Genomic DNA, 20858 nt, shown 5'->3' with positions numbered 1-20858 from the left:
CATTCCAATTTTAAAATGAGCTGCTGCCTGCGCCGCATATCTTTAGGCAAAGAAATCCTACCACGTTAGCTCATATAGGGTTAGAATTGGTCCGGCAGATATCCTAGATCCAGGTCACAATATATTTATAATGGGTGGGTGATTTTTTTTAAAATAAAAAAACCCCACCGTATCTGTTTTTAATTCATATTGCGAGCTGCCTTAGGTCCTGAACTAGGAGAAAGGTGGAATAATTAATTAATTAATAGTTAATTAATGGTTAACACTGCAATCCTATATGCAGCACCTCTACGCAGACATCAGGAGTGCCACAGGTGGTGTCTTAACCCCTGGTTTCACCAGCAATCCAGACACAGAGAGTCAGAGGCACCGGCTAAAGAGTTCAGGGCTGTGAGCTGACTGCTGGAGATCAGAAATCTACTGTGCTTGAGGCTGTCTGACAGGAGCTCCCAGAAGAACCTCTCAGAACAGCAGGGCCCGTAGGATCAGAGCCTGGAGCCAGATGCCTCCCCTTGCATGCCGCTGGGCCAGCAATGCAAGGAGGGCACCAGGAGAGAGGCTATGGAACAGAGGAGTGCCCGTCTCTAGATCACATGATTGGCCCTTGAAAGCTATGGCATTCCCCAGCAGGGGGCAGAGCCTGGGGACAGCATTTCCCAAGGCCTCAGCCTGATCCCCAACCCTTGTTGGAGCACGTTGCTCACTTGGAGCTATCCATGGTCCTGCAACTTCAGATGAGTCCTGCCTCTTTCTCCATGGGATGTTATAAAAGGCCCTTAATTATTGCTCAGTGCCTTCCTTAGACGCTTCAGAGGCTTGAGAATTTATTTATTTTCATTAAAAAACGGGGGGGGGGGACACTTCCGCTTTTAAAATCTACCCAACTACAGAAACAGCTTGAAAAAGGTGGACAAAGATTTAATCATTTAGTTATTTCTGTACTCCTTTTTCAAGATGTTTCTATAGTTGGCTAGATTTTAAGAATCTCTCTCTCTCTCTCTCTCTGTGTGTGTGTGTGTGTGTGTGAGAGAGAGAGAGAGAGAGAGAGAGAGTTTTGCTTTTTTTATTTTATTCTGAAAGGCACTGAGCTATAATAACAAGTCTTTCATCAGTGAGCACCAAAGCACTCTTTGTTCATTTGAAGTGCTTCTTCCCCCTTTTTCTTGCACGCCTGCTGTCAACAACAACAGTGATATGAAAGCTTATCCGTACCTTGGAGTCCCCATAGGCTGTGCCTCTGTTATCTCCATGGTGTTAACGAAGGAGACAGCTTTAGGGCCTCCATAAGAGGGCGACCTGGGAATCCCCCCGGGGGATGATGGGACTTGGTGGCTGGGTGACTTATAGGAGCCATTGCTCATCCTGCCCTGCAGTGCCTGATGGGCCTGGACATTGTTATTGGCTAGGTCAGCTTGGAGGGAAGGAGTAGAAGTCCTTGACGTTCTGGTCATCGCACTTGAGAGCGAAGAAACGGATGCCTGCAGCACAGGATTCCTCACGCTAAAGCTGTTGCCGGTCATCAGGTTGTCCCTAGAGCCATACCTCATGACTATGCTACGGGGGTCTTCTGACAGCATGCTGACTTGCTGAAGGCTGTAGGAGCTAGGGGTGTCGTACACACCAGAGTCTGCAAACACCGAGTCTGGGTGAGAGAGGAGGAGCTTCTCTCTCTCTTCCATTTCTTTCCTTTCCTGAATGGATGCCATGATTGTTTTCGATAGGTTGTCGTAGCGCACTGGCGAGGGGTCACGTGGGTGCAGGGCCGAGCTGCCCAGCACAGGGCTGAAGCTCTGTGGGGGAACGCGCTGAAGCTCCCTGCCCCGCAGGTGGCACATTTTGGCAGACAAATACGGTGAGTGGTACCCAACGGAGCCCACGGCGGAATGAGCTATGCATCTCCTCCCTGAGGGGGACATGGGGTTGAGTAAGCTGTCATACGACAAGCTCCCATTCCTGTTTGAGAGGGAGTTGGGGGAAAAGATGCTTTTGTAAGGTGTGGAGGTGGCCCCTTCTGACTTCATGGGATGCAGGGGCATTTTGTCTGTTCCTCCTCTCCTGCTGGCAGATTTCAGGCTCAAAGACCTCGAGTTGACAGCAAAGGAATCTATCTGCAGCGGGGAAGACTGGTAAGTCTTGTGAAGGGAACTCTTCCGGTAGTTCGGGATATCCAGGCTGGGCTCTGACTGGTAATCGAGGCTGCTGTCATTCTCCTCCATCACAGATCCTGGCTTGTGTCCTTCCTGAATGGAGATCTGATGGGAAAGTAAATATGAAGAGGGAGGGGAGACAGGTCAGGAGCAGTAAAATGTTGATGGTTGTTCCCACATCTTAATCTATGACAGATCTCTTTTGCCCTCAATGTACAGTTCCCCTAATCTCAACTTCTGAATAAAGGTTTTGTAGCAGGGATGATGGGTTCATGACCCTCTAGATCAGCCTTTCTCAACCTGTGGGTCCCCAGATGTTGTTGAACTACAACTCCCATCACCCCTAGCTAGCAAGGCCAGAGCTCAGGGGTGATGGGAGTTGTAGTCCAACAACATCTGGGGACCCACAGGTTGAGAACCGCTGCTCTAGATATTGCTAGCCTGCCATCATCCTTGACCATTGGCCATGGTAACTGATTGATGGAGTGATGGAATTTCTATGCTGCTTTTCAGTCAAATAAATCCCAAATTGGCCGACAAACAATAAATAGCAGTAACATAACAAGAGCACCACAAATTAAGCATAATTCATATAAAATAATTTAAAAATCACCAGTGAAACAAGTACAATCTGTAAAACCCTGTTAGCAAAGCAGCAAATTAAAAAATAAGATCAATGTCATAATTATAGCAAAGGTCAATATTATACAGGCAGCGCCCTGTTTAATTGTGTTCAATATACACACGACTGTGCATACACGCATTGCGCTGGAAGTGACCCTAAAACGTCATAAAGACACCACTGAAACATCACTAAAAGGGCAGAATGGAGGCGGGGCGTTTGCAGGCTTTTTCAATGGATTTCAATTATGCACAATTTCACTGGTGTGTGCAGTGCCTTGGAACATAGCCCCCGAACAAACGGGGAGCTGCCTGTATGATTCACAAATCAATACGGCATTTATGATCTATAACAACAATATTGACAACATTAACAGAGCAGCAACTAAAAAAATAAGCTGAGCACTGTTAAGTTCATACATACATGCTCCACATGACTCAAAGACACATAACCTTTCACTCTATTCCATTCATTAAAATGCACATCAAATAGATCTAATGCCCATTGTTAAGTCCTTGGTGGAGATGGTGAGGCCCTCAGGTCTACTGGGGCCAAAGGGATTTGAAGGCCCCAAACCTGTTTCCCAATCTGTTTGACTGCATAGGCTGCTGAATTTATCTAACCCAGGGGTCTGCAACCCGCGGCTCCGGAGCCACATGTGGCTCTTTTACATCTTTGTCGCGGCTCCGGGGCGGATACTAGCGAGGGGAGGAGGCGCATTGTGCGCCCCGACACTCCTCACTGTGGTGGGCGCTGTACTGGCTGTGACGTCGCATGGGGGCGGTGCGTGCGTTAGTCACGCACCGTCCCGACGTCACCTTCCCGCCCGCTGTCAGATCGTGGCTCCGGAGATATATTTGTTTTAAATGTCCCAATGGTTTTGCGGCTCCCAGTTGTTGTTTTTTCTTCGGAAACGGGTCCAAGTGGCTCTTTTTGTCTTAAAGGTTGCAGACCCCTGATCTAACCCCTCTAAGAACATAAGAGCAGCCCTGCTGGATCAGGCCAAAGCTCCCCTGGCCCACCCCCTTGGTCCAGCATTCTAGTCTCACAATGGCCCACTAGATGCCTGTGAGAAGCAGGACCAGAGTCAAACAACAAGCCCTCCCCACTTGCAAGCGGCATCATTTCTCCTGCTTTGTGGGGGTAGATAAGAACATAAGAGCCAGCTGGATCAGGCCAGAGGACCGCCTGGTCCAGCATTCTGTGCTCACAAGTGGCCAATCAGATGCCTGTGACAGGCACAGAAGTAGGGCCTAAGCTCAACGGCACTCTGCCCACAAATAAGTGGTATTCAGAGGTATACTGCCTCCAAGAGCAGAGGTGGAACATGGCCATCATGCTGAATAAAGGTAAAGGTAAAGGGACCCCTGACCATTAGAAGAAGAAGAGTTTGGATTTGATATCCCGCTTTATCACTACCTGAAGGAGTCTCAAAGTGGCTCACATTCTCCTTTCCCTTCCTCCCCCACAACAAACACTCTGTGAGGTGAGTGGGGCTGAGAGACTTCAGAGAAGTGTGACTGGCCCAAGGTCACCCAGCAGCTGCATGTGGAGGAGCGGGGACACGAACCCGGTTCACCAGATTACAAGTCTACCGCTCTTAACCACTACACCACACAGTCGCGGATGACTCTGGGGTTGCGGTGCTCATCTCGCTTTATTGGCCGAGGGAGCCGGCGTACAGCTTCCGGGTTGCGTGGCCAGCATGACTAAGCCGCTTCTGGCGAACCAGAGCAGCACACGGAAACACCGTTTACCTTCCTGCCGGAGCGGTACCTTTTTATCTACTTGCACTTTGACGTGCTTTCGAACTGCTAGGTGGGCAGGAGCAGGGACCGAGCAATGGGAGCTCACCCCGTCGTGGGGATTCGAACCGCCGACCTTCTGATCGACAAGTCCTAGGCTCTGTGATTTAACCCATAGCGCCACTTGCGTCCCTTGTATCATGCTGAATATTCTGTGCTAAAAGCTGCAATTCTGTGCTTGCTTGCTTTTCTTGCCCAGGACTGCAATATACAGAAAGTTGTAAGAACACAAAAAGATCCTTGTTGGACTGGACAAACGTTCAGCATCCTGTTTCTGTGGCATATGAGCATGGAAGCTCCACATAGTATACACAATCCTGCTTTTTACCTATATTCGGCTTGATCTATTCAGTTCCAGGCTACAAGTTCAGCACTAGCCGAAGCACACATAAAGCAATAGCGGAGGGAAGCAGCAAGCCATTTGTCAAGCTAATAAGGTGAAGCGGTTGAGATAATAAGCTTTTCAGCCAAGGCTAACTCAGTGCTGTAATCTTGCACCGCAAGGCTCCCTTTCAAAAGCTCTCCCTCCATCAGCCAGCAGACAAGTCCCCTTAGAGAGACTGATGAGTCACCACACTGAACTCCAATCCCAAAAAAACAAAAGCCCTGCATGTTTCTTAAAACCAAAGTTTTCGCTCGGTGTCTCTGCCTCAGTTTTAAAGTTAAAAAGGATGGAGGGATTGCTTTATGCGAGGAGAAGAAACTTCAGCTCATAGAGAGTAAAAAATAAAATGGCCCGCACTGTAGCTCTGTAGCTAATTGGGAGGGACAGAAAGGTCCACTTCTGAAGTTCCCCCTCTGGTTCTTCTTGCTAGAAAATGTAATAAAGACCATCTTAGCTGTGAGACCTGAAAGACTTGCTCCCTCCCTTGCTGGCCTGGGAGGGCAGAGCCCAGATTGACTCCAGCTGAAAAATCTGAGGCTGCTGAAGAGAACAGAGATAATCTTGGCTGTCTCTTAGTGCAGACCCAAGTCATTGAGCCTGGGCTGCCAAGTCATCGCCTGCCATGAACCACCATTGGCAAGATTAGCAGCAACAGAAGCAGATATGTATTTTGCTTAAGAAAATATTTTATTCCCTTGCTAATTATACTGTTTTAAATGTGCATTTTATACTTGACTTCTTTTAATTAAGTTTTCTTTTGAAATATAAATATATATATATATATATAGAGAGAGAGAGAGAGAGAGAGTTAACTTTACTGCGTTAAATGTGCATTCTGTCCTTGACCTCCTTTTCTAATGCTTTATTTGGAAATCCTTTAAGATAATATTTTAGTTCCCTTTTAATTATGTTGCTTGGAATGTATACTTTATATTTTACTTTATTCTGTAATGTTTTATACTGGATTGTTTGATTTGATGAATTAATGTAGTTTGTAAACCGCTTTGAGATCTCCCCTCCTTAAAAATATAAAGTAATACAGAAGTGAAATGAATGATAAACATTTTCTGAGGTTCAAATTTGTTCTTCATGCAGATTTTTTCCTGCATAATTGCTGCTTTTGGAAAGACTTTTTGATTATTTTACTACAATGTAATCCTGTGCTTCTTGACCTGGAAGTAAGCACCACCGTATTCAAAAGGGTCGTATTCCCAGTTAAGTGTCCATAAGACTGCAAACTATTGATAGGCTCACCTGTTCGGATGCTCCGTGGTAGTGCACTTTGGGATCATTGCTGAAAGCTGGACGATACTTGTACATTGCAGGTGTGGGGGGGCTCATCAGTTTGGGTGAAAGGCTGCTCTCTGGTTGTGGGGAAGAAGAAAGAAAACTCACTTACTCTCTTTCTTTCCACTAAGTCACGTTCTCTGGCTTCAACCTGCCCCCCTTTGGCTTTCTTCAGTTTTGATATATAAACAGACACCATATATTATTCCACAAGGTATAGTGTCTTTTACTATTCAGTGCCACTCAAGTTTAAAAGACAGAACAGAGGCCCTATTTTGAAGTAGAGGATCAGCAGCCTCCTCACTCCAGGACCTACAAGGCCAGAAGACATGGCTTTACGTGGCTCCTAGGCTCCTGACGTGGACAGCTTCCCTCCCACTAATGGAGTTCTCACCCCCAACATGCCATAGGAGCTAGTACCTGCAGCTTCAGGTAATGCCCCTTTAAATCCTATCCTCAGAGGGAGAGGGGTTAACAGCAGGTCCAGACCAGTCAGCCTTCATAAGGCCTCAGCATGCTGCTGAGACAACAGCTCTCCTTGGGTGAGCTCCAGCCAGCCCTTGCCATAGGGTCCTGAAAGACTGTGCCTTGCTTGCCTGCTGCAATCCTTTGTAACCTATCTTGACTCTGCCCTGGACGATAGGATTCTGCTCTTCTAGTAAGTTCCACCATTTCAACCCAGCTTCCCCTGGGAACCTCAAGGCAAGCTGGGACAGTCACAGATAAGACAATAATTTGTTCATGTTGATGTGCAAGCATATGAAAGAAGCACATGCGTAGTAGCACTGGATAAGCAAGGTGTTCCCTTGGATAATTCACACTGAGCATATGAAACCGCCACTGAGCTACAGCCCCTTCATGTTACAATGTGCAAAGGGATTTGGAGGTGGTGATAAAATGTTTGGCAGAGACTGGCATAGATGGAACAGAGCAGGTGAAGCAGGCAAGAGTCTTTGGCTGCCATTGGCTGATTTGTTTGGCTCTTCAGAGGGACAATGCAGTCAAAAAGGTCATAAGATGAGGAGAAGGAAATTCTAGGAAATGAATCAGGGGCTTGAGGAAAGTTAGGGGAAGCTGTGAAAACAGAATGTTCCGTGATTCAATTTATACCCTACTTTTCTACAGACAGACACCCAAGACACCCAACTACCTTCATAAAGAGAAAATACCAGGACAAAAAACCCAAAATATATCAACATTGGAAGACACAGCAACCAAGACCAAAGGAGAACATGGCTCCCCCTTTACCTTTTATTATTTGTACAAGCAAAGAAGCCATTTTGGCTGGTCCAGTTTTGTCATACAGGGATTTGGATGATGTTGGCGTAGGGATAGCTACAATTAAAGATCCCTGTCTTTCTTTGCATCTTGTTACTCTATAAATGAAAGAGGGGTGGCCCAGAGGAACGGCAAAGTGATATCAGAGAACACCAGCAGGAGAACTATAAACTGCAGAGATGCAGGGTGGCGTTCAACTAAATTTTACTCAGAGTAGACCTGCTGAATTTAATGAGCCTAACTTTGTTGCAGTGACAGATAGGTAGCCGTGTTGGTCTGCCATAGTCAAAATAAAAAATTCCTTCCAGTAGCACCTTAAAGACCAACTAAGTTAGTTCTTGGTATGAGCTTTCGTGTGCATGCATTCAGATTGCAGTGATTTATGCCAGCAGGTCTACTCTGAGTAAAAATTAGCTGAATACCACCCGCAGAATCACATCTTGATTTGAACAGTGTAGGTTGCTAGCTCTTATATAAAATACATAGGATGCTGCCTTCTACCAAGCAAGAAAACGGGTCCATCTTGCTTCATACTGTCCACACTGCCTGGCAGTGACTCCACACAGGTCTTTCCAAACCTTCCCTGTAACAGGTAAAGGTAAAGGGACCCCTGACCATTAGGTCCAGTCGCGGCTGACTCTGTGGTTGCAGCACTCATCTCGCTTTATTGGCCAAGGAAGCCGGCGTACAGCTTCCGGGTCACGTGGCCAGCATGACTAAGCTGCTTCTGGTGAACCAGAGCAGTGCACGGAAACGGCATTTACCTTCCCGCCGGAGTGGTACCTATTTATCTACTTGCACTTTGACGTGCTTTCGAACTGCTAGGTTGGCAGGAGCAGGGACCGAGAAATGGGAGCTCACCCCGTTGTGGGGATTCGAACTGCTGACCTTCTGATCGGCAAGTCCTAGGCTCTGTGGTTTAACCCACAGCGCCACCCGCGTCCTTCCCTGTAGATAGCGGCAACTGAACTTGGGACCATTTGCTGACAAAGTGTGTGCTCTTCCACTGAGAGGTGGCCCTTCCCTGTAAAGTGGGGGGTGGCCAACCTGGGCCCCCCAGATGTTGGACTCTAACTCATTTCAGCATTGATGTCCGTGAGCATGTCAGCAGGGATAACGAAAGCTGGGAGTCTAACAACATCTGGAGGGCTAGTTAGAAGATGTGGTCTAACGCTGCAAGTGGTGGGTCCCCCCCCCCATATAACATCACTCTGAAGCTCTCTTATAGCAAGTCAGACCACTGATTGAGCGAGCCCAGTCTACTCCTAATGGCAGTAGCACTCTAAGGCTTCAGGTGGATAAAGGTGTTTCTCAACACCTGCTTTGAGTGTCAGCTTCACCTTTGAGCCGGTGCCAACGACTGGGCTCAACCTCTTCAACCCCGACTGGGCCAGGTGAGCTGGGAAAGCACTCCCAGAGACCTTCCACTGCAGGAGAGCAGGTCTAAGTGCAATGGACTCACAACTTTGAGCTGTGAGTACCAAACTCATTGCCAGAGTCAGCAGAGCACAGCAGAGGATGAACTACACGGACGACGGCTCTGAAGCATAACTTATTTTATAGCTACTGCAAACTAAAAATGAACTAGAAACTAACGGAGGCTACTGGACTGCATGAGTGTTACAGTTGCTTAAGCAGTTGTCAGGGAACTGCCATCAGAGGCATGGGAGAAGGAGAGGGTCTCTGATTCTGCAGGGGAAGGTCCAAGCGCTAGAGGGAGACTCAGCCGGGAAGAAGGGGAAGAGAATGAGTGTAACACCAGGGATCCAGGAGAGCAACGGGACAGGGAGGTGCAGGGGCTCCAGGACTCTTCGTTGGAAGTTAGCGAGGAGAGCCCAAGCACCCCGCTGCCCACGCCCACCCTGCGCAGGAGACTCCCGTGCAGTGAGAGGCGGAGACGATTGGGCGTCAAACAACTCTTATGTTGGCAACGCTTTAAGAAACGCCCACAGACAGATTCTACGAGTGACTAAGGGCAGCCACGCTGAGATGGGCTGTGCAGTCCGGAGGGTTAAACCAGGCAATCTAATGCTCAAATGGAGCAGGATTACGCACGAGTAACTCCCAACCCATTATAGCAGTCATCTTATCTCTAGACAGATAACACTCAGACTCCCACAGAGTCAGGCTGGAGCGGTCCTTTTCTGAAAACATTGTCAGGAGATTCTTGCAATGGGACGGGTGAAATATCCACAATGAGATCTTTTTAACCAGAGAGGATTGAGATTTAACCTAGGACCTTGTGCACACGCAACATGTGCTTGGCTATGTCCCCTCTGCCAACTGGACAGAGTTTTCTGCATCACAGCTACCAACTCAACCTATCTTCACATTCTAGCAGAAAGGAGGTTTCAAGAGACCAAAGATACTTTCCCTGGTTTTAAAAGTACAAAGCACAAAACAGGGTACTGTACCTTCGCTGCTCCCCAGCTCACTGTACTTGCTGGAATCTCCTTTGGGGGGTAGAGGAGGCTGAATATCCATGGTTTTATCTTCCAGCCCTTCCAGGCTAACTTTAGACTGAAAATAACCACAAAGCAAATGAGGTCTTTCCATACCATACCAGAGAGTGTGGCATAGAAGTCGTGCAATCTCTTCAAGTAAGGAGGTTGATTCCGACCATGCCATTTTGCAGGCATTTGGCAATATTTCGAATTACTTCTCCAAATTGTCAGGGTGCAAAGGAAAACACTTAAGTCAGTCTCATAAGCTAATGCCTGGATTCCTCCTAGATTTGGTTCGTAAGTGCACGGAGCCCCCAGAATACATATCCCTGAATTACTAGGCTGTGTAACACATTACTGGTTTAAAAAGCAGCTAGGTGGTTGTTCTTCTCAATTCAGAGCAAAACTGGTTTGTGTCCGGGGTGTGTGTGTATGCATGGCACCAGCTTGCAGCATTTCATAAGAAACAGCAAGACAGATACAGGGTAGATACAGATTCTTTTCAAACATGCAGTGGAGTTCACTGGATGCAGAATTACCATATTTTTTGCTCTATAAGACTCACTTTTTCCCTCCTAAAAAGTAAGGGGAAATGTGTGTGCATCTTATGGAGTGAATGCAGGCTACACAGCTATCCCAGAAGCTAGAACAGCAAGAGGGATTGCTGCTTTCACTGCGCAGCGATCCCTCTTGCTGTTCTGGCTTCTGAGATTCAGAATATTTTTTTTCTTGTTTTCCTCCTCCAAAAACTAGGTGCGTCTTGTGGTCTGGTGCGTCTTATAGAGCGAAAAATACGGTAACAGGAGTGCGCACACAGTCCTAGAATCTTTTGATCACATTTCCATCTGTTTTCCTACTAGCTTTGAGAGGTAGCAACATGCTTAGTAAACAAACTAATGAATGAGATTATATATTTATGCATCACACACACACACAAGCATTTTTACTTCAAGTAATTAGCCTGAAATTATTATTTCCCTCCGACTGCATCTCTAGTACCTGTTAGAATTCCAGCTCAATCCATAAACAAGCATTCAAAGGAAAACTCAGTATTTAAACCACTCTGATTGCAAATACAATTAAAGGGTTAGGTCCAAACTATTTATTTTATTGTGGGTTGCATCCAGCTAAATTCCATTCCGTTTAACTTAATGGTCCTGAATGAATCATGTCTATCAGTTTCAAGTGTCTAGCATTACAGTGGTACCTTGGTTGTCGAACAGCTTGGCTCCCGAACAAATTGGCTCCTGAACACCGTAAACCCAGAAGTGTTTTGGTTTGCGAATATTTTTTGGAACTCAAACTTCCGACACAGCTTCCAATTGAGTGCAGGAAGCTCCTACAGCCAATTGGAAGCTGCGCCTTGGTTTTCGAACGGTTCCGGGAGTCAAACAGACTCCCGGAACAGATTAAGTTTGACAGCCAAGGTACCACTGTATTTTACTTATCACCATGAGGTCCCAGGGTGCGTTACAACAATATAGAATTATAGAATAACAAATGGAACAATCGCAGAACAAGGAAAACAACCCATCACTCGTGCCCTATTATTGCATCAATGACATGTTGCAGAATATACCTGCCCCAAGCCGCCACCAATCTGGAGGGACCTGAAATCTGTGATGCCATGAATGCTTTACCTTGCTCCGGTTGAGATTGGCTTGGATGCCGTTGTCGCTTATCTTCACTGTGATCTGTCGCTCAGTTAAGTCTGGTCTCAGGAACGGTGGTTTCACACTTACGGGCTGTTTCTTCTTTGGCTCAACAATGTACCTGAGAAAGTATGTAAGCAATTCTCCTTTGAAGACAAAGTCTTCTTGACATGCAGCAGCTGTCCCCAACCTGGTGCCCACATCCAGATGATTTGGACTACAACTCTCATCAGATTCTGCCTTAACAGATCTGTTTATGGGCTTCAGATAATTCATTACATCTGTGAACTTTAAACCGCTTAGGGTTTTATAACAATCAAGCAGCATCAAAATGTTGTGAAATAAATACGTTTGAAATTGGAGAAAATCATTCCAAAGGAGAGAAAAAAGTATATGGGTTTTTGTTGATTAATCTATTAAATCTGCTAACGTTGGAAATTGGAGGAAAAAACAATTGTTCTGAAGGGGGAAAGGACATGATTTTAGTTGATTAATCCATTAAATCTGCGTACACTGGGAACTGGAGAAAATGCAATCATTCCAAAGGAGAAAAAAGTATATATTTTTTTGTTGATCTATTAAATCTGCTTACAATTGAAATTGGCGGTGGTGGTGGGGGCACTCATTTTGAAGGAAGAAAGTATATGGTTTTAGTTGATTAATCCATTAAAACTGAATACAACGGAAATTGGAGAAAAAGCAATCATTCTAAAGAGGGAGAAAGTATATAGGATATAATTTTTGTTTTTAGATTATGATGCCTGCCATGAGAAAGGCATCATTATTGGCGAGGCATTCTCTCCTGCCTCTTCTAAGATGAGACCTCCGGTGAAACATGCAGGATTATATTTATTTAATACAAGTATATTTTAAGAAAACCTTAAGGTTGTTAGCATCATCGTAGAAGAGGCACCACCTCCTATGTGAGAGAAGAGAGGGGAAACCTTTTCTGAGCCACTGATATGTTCCCTCCAACCAAGACATGTGAATAAGTCAAGGAGGTAGATTTGAAACAGGCTGTCCAGGCCCAAAGCTGACTTTTGCAACACAATAAAAACACAGTGGGGATTCACCCTTGTTCAGTAGCTAGAGTTTCATATGTCTCTCCTCCTAGCTTACCTGGGTGCCAGAGGGCTGCAGAGAACATGTTCCACATTACCGCAGCATCCTCGAGTGAAAGGATTTACTCCCCCACGGAACTTACCCGTCACCTGGAATTATAACATTCAGGGCACTTTGAACAGGTACGTGAAGCATCAATCAACCCTTTAGAAACCAACAACACATTGATCACCTGTGCCCCATTTCGTAAGACCTTAAGAAGGATCCTGCTTGCTCAGACCAGAGATCCATCTAGCACAGTGTCCTCTTTCCAGCAATGGCCGACTCGGTGCTTCTAGAAATTCTACGCACCAGAAAAGACCGGCCTTCCCCAAACTGGTTCCCCTTAGCTCAGGCATGGCCAAACTTGGCCCGCCAGTTGTTTTGGGACTACAACTCCCACCATCCTTAGCTAACAGGACCAGTGATCAGGGATGATGGGAACTGTAGTCCCAGCTGGAGGGCCAAGTTTGGCCATGCCTGCCTTAGATGTTTGTTGGGACTCCATTTCCCATCAGCCACAGCCAGCATGAGCAGTGGTCACGGATGCTGGAAACTGTAGTCCCACCAACATCTAGAGGCAACTAAGTTGGGGAAAGACTACAATAAACGTCTCCCAGCAGCCCACAGCAGTTCCTAGATGCTTTTAAAATAAAATTTAAATAGCAAAGCTCCTTGGGGAGCAAGGGAGTACTTACTTTCCTTTACCCTGCCTATCATTTCCCTGCCCTAAGGCCCCCATTCCCTTTCCCATTTTCCTCCCACATGTAGGGGAAAGCTGTTTTTTAGCTTTATTTACATAAACCCTACTGGCAATGGTGGGCAGCAGAAGTTCAGTGAAAAATTCTGAGAGCATGTGATGGCCTAAGAGAAAATTATATGCAACGGATATATCAATGGTATCTAACACCGAGTAAATTGGCAAAAATGTATAAATCTAAATCAAGTAAGTGTTGGAAATGTAAAGAGAAAGAAGGTTATTTTTATCATATGTGGTGGTTTTGTAGTAAGGCTAAAACTTACTGGGAAATGATATATAATGAATGGAAAAGGGTGTTTAAAATAACGTTTGTAAAAACAAACAAACCTAGAAGCTTTCCTTTTGGGAATTACAGGGACAGAACTACCAAAACTGTATGGAAACATATTCATGAATGCTACTATAGCACCAAGAATGTTACTTGCCCTCAAATGAAAAGAAGTCTCAGCAGGAAGAATGGATACAAAAACTTAAGGAATATGCAGAAATGGTGAAACTTACCAGAAGAATAAGAAATCACGATAACAAACTTTTTATAAAAGAATGGAAATGGTTTATTGACTATTTACAGACAAATTGTAAACTGGTAAGAACTTTGGCAGGATTACTGTAATAACCTGCAGTTTCATAAGAGTATATTTTTAAAGTAGATGAATAAAGGAACAAATCAAGTTAATTTGGATAGGCAGAAGATATTAAAAATAAATGTAAGGAACTGCAGAAAGAGGGGGAAGGAAGTCAAGTTTTGAAATGGTGTTGCTGAACTACAGCTTCCATCATCGCTGGCCATTGATTGCATGTGCAGGGGCTGATGGGAACTGCAGTTCAAGCACACCTGGAGGGCCACATGTTTCCATGGAAATATACATTACCATGCAAATTCCTGCTTTTATCTATCTGCTGTTTGCATCTTTGAATGTGTTTATTGCGTCGCTGAGTTCCTCTAGGCAAACTGTTTATTGAGCATCCATCTCTGCTTTGCTTATACAGAGCTTGTTTGGAGATGATAAGATGTCTGCTTTTTATTGAAAGCTAATCAATCGTTACCTCACGCTTTTTTGTGCATTCCCCTGTCACCTTCATAAGTGGAAAAAGTCAAATGAAAATGCAGGTTTGTTGCAACAGAGCACGACAGAGTGCGACTTTAACTGTGCAAACCCAAATTTCCAGAACACTATTGAATCCCTCCCCCAAAATAATGATAAGCTGGAGGTGATCTTTAATATTTTCATGTATGCTGCCCGGCTAATGCAGTCTAAGGGCAGGGTATACATTTTTACTACTCCTGCTAATAATAATAATAATAATAATAATAATAATAATAATAATAATAATAATAATGTCATCTTACCTGTTCATTAGTAGTGCGTCCCCGGGCCACTAAAACAATATGGAAACCTGTGAGACCAATGACTGGAATAAAGAACAAACCCGCCACACACATGACAGCCATACTGTATGCTAGCATTAAGGAAATTCTATACTTAAGGATGACGAAATGACTGAAGGAGCAGAAAAAATAACCTGGAATATAATCGTCCTCCATTTGGGGGCAGGGAAGACCCAGTGAAACTTATTTCCCTCCATTTGTTTGTCCTCTGGCAAATACTAGTGGGTGGTATACTGCCTTTGACTACAGAGATTTTACTTAGCTTTCTTCTTCATTATCATAATTTATTATTGATAAAGGTGTCTAAAAATATACTAAGAACTGTAGAGGAATAAAAACTATCAGGCCCACAATCTAGAAAACAAGACACAAAAGGGAACAGAATTAGAAGGAAGAAAGGGAAAACTCTGCACTAGCTGGGAGAGAGACTGATCTGTTTCAAAACACAACACTAAGCCAAACCATGTCTAAGGGTGAATGGTGGAGTGTGCTAGTACGCCGAGTGCAGCTGCTTTGCAACTCGCCTTGCACCCAGCTGGAAATATGAGAAACGAACACAGGAAGCTACTTTATATTGGGTCAGTCTCCTGGTCCATCTAGTTCAGTATTTCCCACACTGATGGGCAGCAGCGTTTTAGGATTTCAGATGGGAGTTTTGGGCAGCCCTACCTTGGAGATCAGAAGGTCGGCAGTTCGAATCCCCATGACGGGGTGAGCTCCCGTTGCTTGGTCCCTGCTCCTGCCAACCTAGCAGTTCAAAAGCACATCAAAGTGCAAGTAGATAAATAGGTACCACTCCAGCAGGAAGGTAAACGGCGTTTCTGTGCGCTGCTCTGGTTCGCCAGAAGCAGCTTAGTCATGCTGGCCACATGACCCGGAAGCTGTACGCCGGCTCCCTCGGCCACCAAAGCGAGATGAGCGCCACAACCCCAGAGTCGGTCACAACTGGACCTAATTGTCAGGGGTCCCTTTACCTTTACTTTACCTTGGAGATGCTGAGGATCGAACCTGGCACCGTTTACAGGCAGTGTAGGTTCTCTAGCTGGGCCACAGCCTTTCTCCAGCAGAAACAGAGGAGGCCAGGAGGGCTTTTGGACCCTGCATCATGCCATGTTAGCTGACAGCTGCATAAAACATCTGCACCAGGGATGGGGAACCTAGGACCTTCCATGTGCTATTTGGGCTGCAGAACTCCCATCGTCCCCAATCACCGGCCATGCGGCTGGGAGAAGTCGTAGAACTACCATGACTGAAGGGCCAGCTGTTTGTGCAGGTCCTAAGAGAGGCCCCATCTGCCCGGTTCCTTCTGCACAGTTCTTGAACATCCCAAACACCGAAGGAAGGATACGTGATGGCTGTGGGCGCCGCCCCCAGCTTCTGCGCATGGTGTAAAACATAGATAAGCCCAAAGCTGAACACTCCAACCATGTGGGCGCTTAAGGACAGCAAGAAAAGGAAAAAATATCGGTAGTTCCTCCGTCCTATGCAGTTATTAACCCAAGGGCAGTGATGGTCAAAATCCTTGCAAAGAAATGAAGAGACACAGCATAACATACAGCTACGGAAAGAAGCAACGTTATCACAGATGCCACCCACAATTTCCAACTTTGCTTTGCCCGGTATTTAGTTGGCAACAACAAAACCACAGAATCGGGCTGGATTGCACTATTTTGAGAATCTTGAGCTTTTCATTATTTTTAAACTTGGTCCTAGGTCCCATTGCTTAGAAAAAAAGGAACACAGCAAGTCAGACCATTGGTCCATTTAGTTCAGCACTGTCGACACTGACTGGCAGTGACTTTCCTGGGTTTCAGGTAGGGACACCAGGGATTGAACCTGCGACCTTCTGCATGCAAAGCAGATGCTCCACCACTGAGCTATGGCCCTTCCTGTCAAAGAAAGACCCAATGAGAAAGTGGACTTCTATGGAAAGAGAAAATGTGGGTTGATTATATCTGCATCATAGTTTGGTATGCGGCAGAGTAATTACCATATTTTTCACTCTATAAGACGCACCAGACCACAAGACGCACCCAGTTTTTGGAGGAGGAAAACAAGAAAAAAAATATTCTGAATCTCAGAAGCCAGAACAGCAAGAGGGATCTCTGCGCAGTGAAAACAAGCAATCCCTCTTGCTGTTCTGGCTTCAGGGTTAGCTGCGCAGCCTGCATTCGCTCCATAAGACGCACACACATTTCCCCTTACTTTTTAGGAGGGAAAAAGTGAGTCTTATAGAGCAAAAAAATAAGGTACCTGATGGCTTCACCCCATGCCCAGGTAGAAGCTGAATTCTCTGCCTCCGCACCAACACCACTTTAAGTTAAACTGCTGAAAGCTAAGCTTTTACACTCACATTTTCCTGAACTGTACATAACTTGGTTTCTAATTTGAACAGCAGAAAGTGTGTTGTCAACAACACTCAAGGTGCTGCACAGCAATATAAAAACAGACTTTTTCAAACCTGGGGCCCCCAAACACTACTGGACTACAACTCCCATCAGCCCCAGACAGCTTAAGCCAATGTCTAGGGATGATGGGATATGTAGTCAAAAAAAACAAAAAACCGTTGGCAACCCAAGGTTGAAAGACGCTGCTCTAGATATTGCCTCATTCTGGAGCATTGGTGGTGGAGTGGTGGTGGAGATGGCAGTCATCATTCAATATTGTAACCAACTTATTTCTTCTCTCCCTCTATCTCTTAATGGTTGATAAAAATAAAAAAAAACAGCAGCCATCATAGGAACATGGCAGTCTGCACAGGTGGTGGCAGCAACCCCTTTCTCCCAGCAATACCCATGCAAAGTGGCAACTTCTGGGGCATTCTGGGAAAATAAAGTGGTAGCCATCAGAAGGCACCTGCAAAATTTTAGGCCCACTGCCTATCCCCAAGTGACCGGGACAAATGAGCTGTTGAAAACAAGCCCAATTGTTACTCATGGGATTAATGTTGAATGTAGGGCTTCATTTGGCTAAATCTTTCATTCATTACCAAACGACTATGTGCCCCTACTGCAGGGCGCTATATTGAGTCGCATGCCCTACCCATTGCCATCCTTTCCAAGACAAGTTTGGTGGGACGGAGTGAGGTCTACCTGCTCAAGGGCCTGGCAAAAACTGGAACCAACTGAATGGCAGCATGCAAAATTCAGGCATGTGTGGACAGAACCAATTTATCCCACGTGCCACTGGGAAAGGAAGATTTGGGCTTGTCTTGTGCGAGTAGAATGGTTGTGGGGACTGCCTGTCTCCCGCATTTGCTATCTCGCCCTGCAGCATTTAAGTTATGCTTTCCATTGGAAGTGATTGTGAAATTTAAAACCTGGATGTGAATGAAACAAATGAATGACGACTCTTGCCTTTTAAAGGGAGCCTCTGGATTGAAACGCCAATAAAGGCTTCATTGTGACCAAGTCTCCTGGCACCAGTGTGATACATAAGCACATAGGAGTTTCACCTCGCCAAAAAGGGAGGGGGAAATCAATAGACGGCTTGGTCTGATGACAAAGCTTATTGATTCAAGGTTTGTTAATGGCTCTGCTTATTCTCCTCGGTAAGCAATCAAAGCTTAATAATGTAGGAATGCTGTCTGCTACAGCAAACCAGGACGGGAAGTGATGCAAGATGGTCTGCACTATGTCTTACTCGGAAAACTGGGAGGGAAAAAGGACAGCTGGTCTCCTTGTGCTTCCTCGGGGGAAAGCTTGTAGGGCAACCTCCCCTAACTTGGATGCCCGCCAGACGTTGTTGGACTACAAGTCCCATCAGACCCACCCAGCATGGTCAATGTTCAGGGGTGATGGGTGTTGTAGTCCAGCACCTGGCCACAGTTTCCCCATCCCTGCCCAAATGGAAGGTTGGCCTCAGTGAGTGCGCTTCCACAGTGAGCTCCCTGCTCAGATTAGGGCTTTCTCTTGTGCAAATGGCTCTTGCAAATTCTAGTTCAACATCATCTAGTTCAAGGGCGGAGAACGTGACGCCCTCCAGACAGCTCACATCCATTCCAGCCAGCATGGCCTATGTCAGGAATCATGGAAGGTGTAGTCTAACATCTGGGTCTTGAAACAGGCTGAGTGAACAGGCATTGAATCCAATGCTTTTCGAATCTCGTGTCTTTTCCTGTTGCTGTGCAGGGTGGCAGAAAAAGATGGGAATTTTTTAAAAGTGCCACGTTCAAGCAGAGGCTGGAAAGGAAGTAGATTCTTTCTTTCTTTTTGAATTTAGCACTGTGGCTTATGTATCTATCATCTATCTATATCTATCTATCTATCTATCTATCTATCTATCTATCATCTATCTATCTATCATCTATCATCTATCATCTATCATCTATCATCTATCATCTATCATCTATCATCTATCATCTATCATCTGTCATCTGTCATCTGTCATCTATCATCTATCTATATCTATCTATCATCTATCATCTATCATCATCTATCTACCTATCATCTATCTATCTATCTATCTATCTATCTATCTATCTACCTACCTACCTACCTACCTATCCTCTATCTATCTATCTATCATCTATTGTTCTATCTCTCTCTCTCTCTCTCTCTCTCTCTCTCTCTCTCTCTCTCTATCTATCTATCATCTATCTACCTATCATCTATCTATCTATCTATCTACCTATCTACCTAGCTACCTATCTATCCTCTATCTATCTATCAATCATCTATTGTTCTATCTATCTATCTATCTATCTATCTATCTATCTATCATCTATCTATATCTATCTATCATCTATCTACCTATCATCTATCTATCTGATTCATATACCACCTTTCTGCCAAGGCACCTAAGGCGGTTTACAAGTTCAAAACATTGAAACAACTGCGTTGTCTGACATGTAGAGTGACAGAGTCATCTCAGGCCAGCTGGGAGCTGATGATGCATGTCCTCCCTGCTCTGGGCCTCCTCGCTTCTGCCTTCCCTCAGGCCACACAGGTCAGGACAGCCATATGACATCAGGTGATGGGCAGATGAGTATTCCCTCCCCCAAAAAAACCACCTGGAAGGCTGGAGGTTCTTCACCACTGGACCAGATGATCTCCACGTTCCCTTCCATTGTCATTAAGTTCAGCAGGTGTTAAGACTTCAAAAATTCTATTATAATACTTCACTAAATACAATACAATAAAGAATTATTTGGCTCCAATATAGCACAGTATCGACACCCATTGAACCTTATGAGAATGTTGCTTTCTAAAATGTGTAAACTAATATTAGAATGGCATACAAAAGATGAACAGGTTAAATCAGTTATGATACACTGGGCGAGGAACTTTGGACATAATATACAACTTACAGCATGTGAGAGGTTATGGAACTGGGATCTGAAGTTTACAGCATATTATACTTTGAAAGAAAATTACATTGAAATGATGTACCGTTGGTACTTCTGGTAAATTAGCTAAAATATATAAAACAAGGTCGAATACATGCTGGCAATGTAAGGAAAAAGAAGGTACCTTCTATCACATGTGGTGGACTTGTAAAGTAGTAAAAGAATTTTGGGAGACGGTATATAATGAACTAAGGATTGGGTGGCGCTGTGGTCTAAACCACTGAGCCTAGGGCTTGCCAATCAGAAGGTTGGTGGTTCGAATCCCCATGACGGGGTGAGCTCACGTTGCTCGATCCCAGCTCCTGCCAACCTAGCAGTTCGAAAGTACATCAAAGTGCAAGTAGATAAACAGGTACTGCTCCGGTGGGAAGGTAAATGGCGTTTCCGAGGACTGCTCTGGTTTTGCCAGAAGCGGCTTAGTCATGCTGGCCACATGACCCAGAAAAACTGTCTGCGGACAAACATCGGCTCCCTCAGCCAGTAAAGCGAGATGAGCACTGCAACCCCAGAGTCATTCGTGACTGGACTTAACTGTCAGGGGTCCTTTACCTTTTTTAATATAATGAACTGGAGAATTTTTTAAAAAAAATATCCTTTTCTAAAAAAAACAACCCAAAGATTTCCTTCCAGGAATTCTAGG

The 20858-nt window shown here is 45.1% G+C and overlaps 1 protein-coding gene across 1 annotated transcript in view; it reads right to left on the bottom strand.

Moving 5' to 3' along the window:
* The window catches only part of ZDHHC8 (zDHHC palmitoyltransferase 8), a 134294-nt gene that overhangs the window by 14269 nt on the left and 99167 nt on the right, over nt 1-20858 (bottom strand). The window contains exons 4-10 of the mRNA XM_083479038.1: nt 16220-16392; nt 14833-14935; nt 12740-12831; nt 11609-11741; nt 9939-10044; nt 6214-6323; nt 1213-2252 (exon numbers count right to left, since the gene is read on the bottom strand). Coding sequence (XP_083335164.1) covers nt 1213-2252; nt 6214-6323; nt 9939-10044; nt 11609-11741; nt 12740-12831; nt 14833-14935; nt 16220-16392 — 1757 coding nt within the window. The remainder of the gene's footprint in view (nt 1-1212; nt 2253-6213; nt 6324-9938; nt 10045-11608; nt 11742-12739; nt 12832-14832; nt 14936-16219; nt 16393-20858) is intronic.

The sequence above is a fragment of the Podarcis liolepis genome (assembly GCF_965112155.1).
Source record: "Podarcis liolepis genome assembly, chromosome: 15".
In the NCBI taxonomy this organism is placed as follows: domain Eukaryota; kingdom Metazoa; phylum Chordata; class Lepidosauria; order Squamata; family Lacertidae; genus Podarcis; species Podarcis liolepis.
This window is presented reverse-complemented; position numbering and strand designations above follow the sequence as displayed.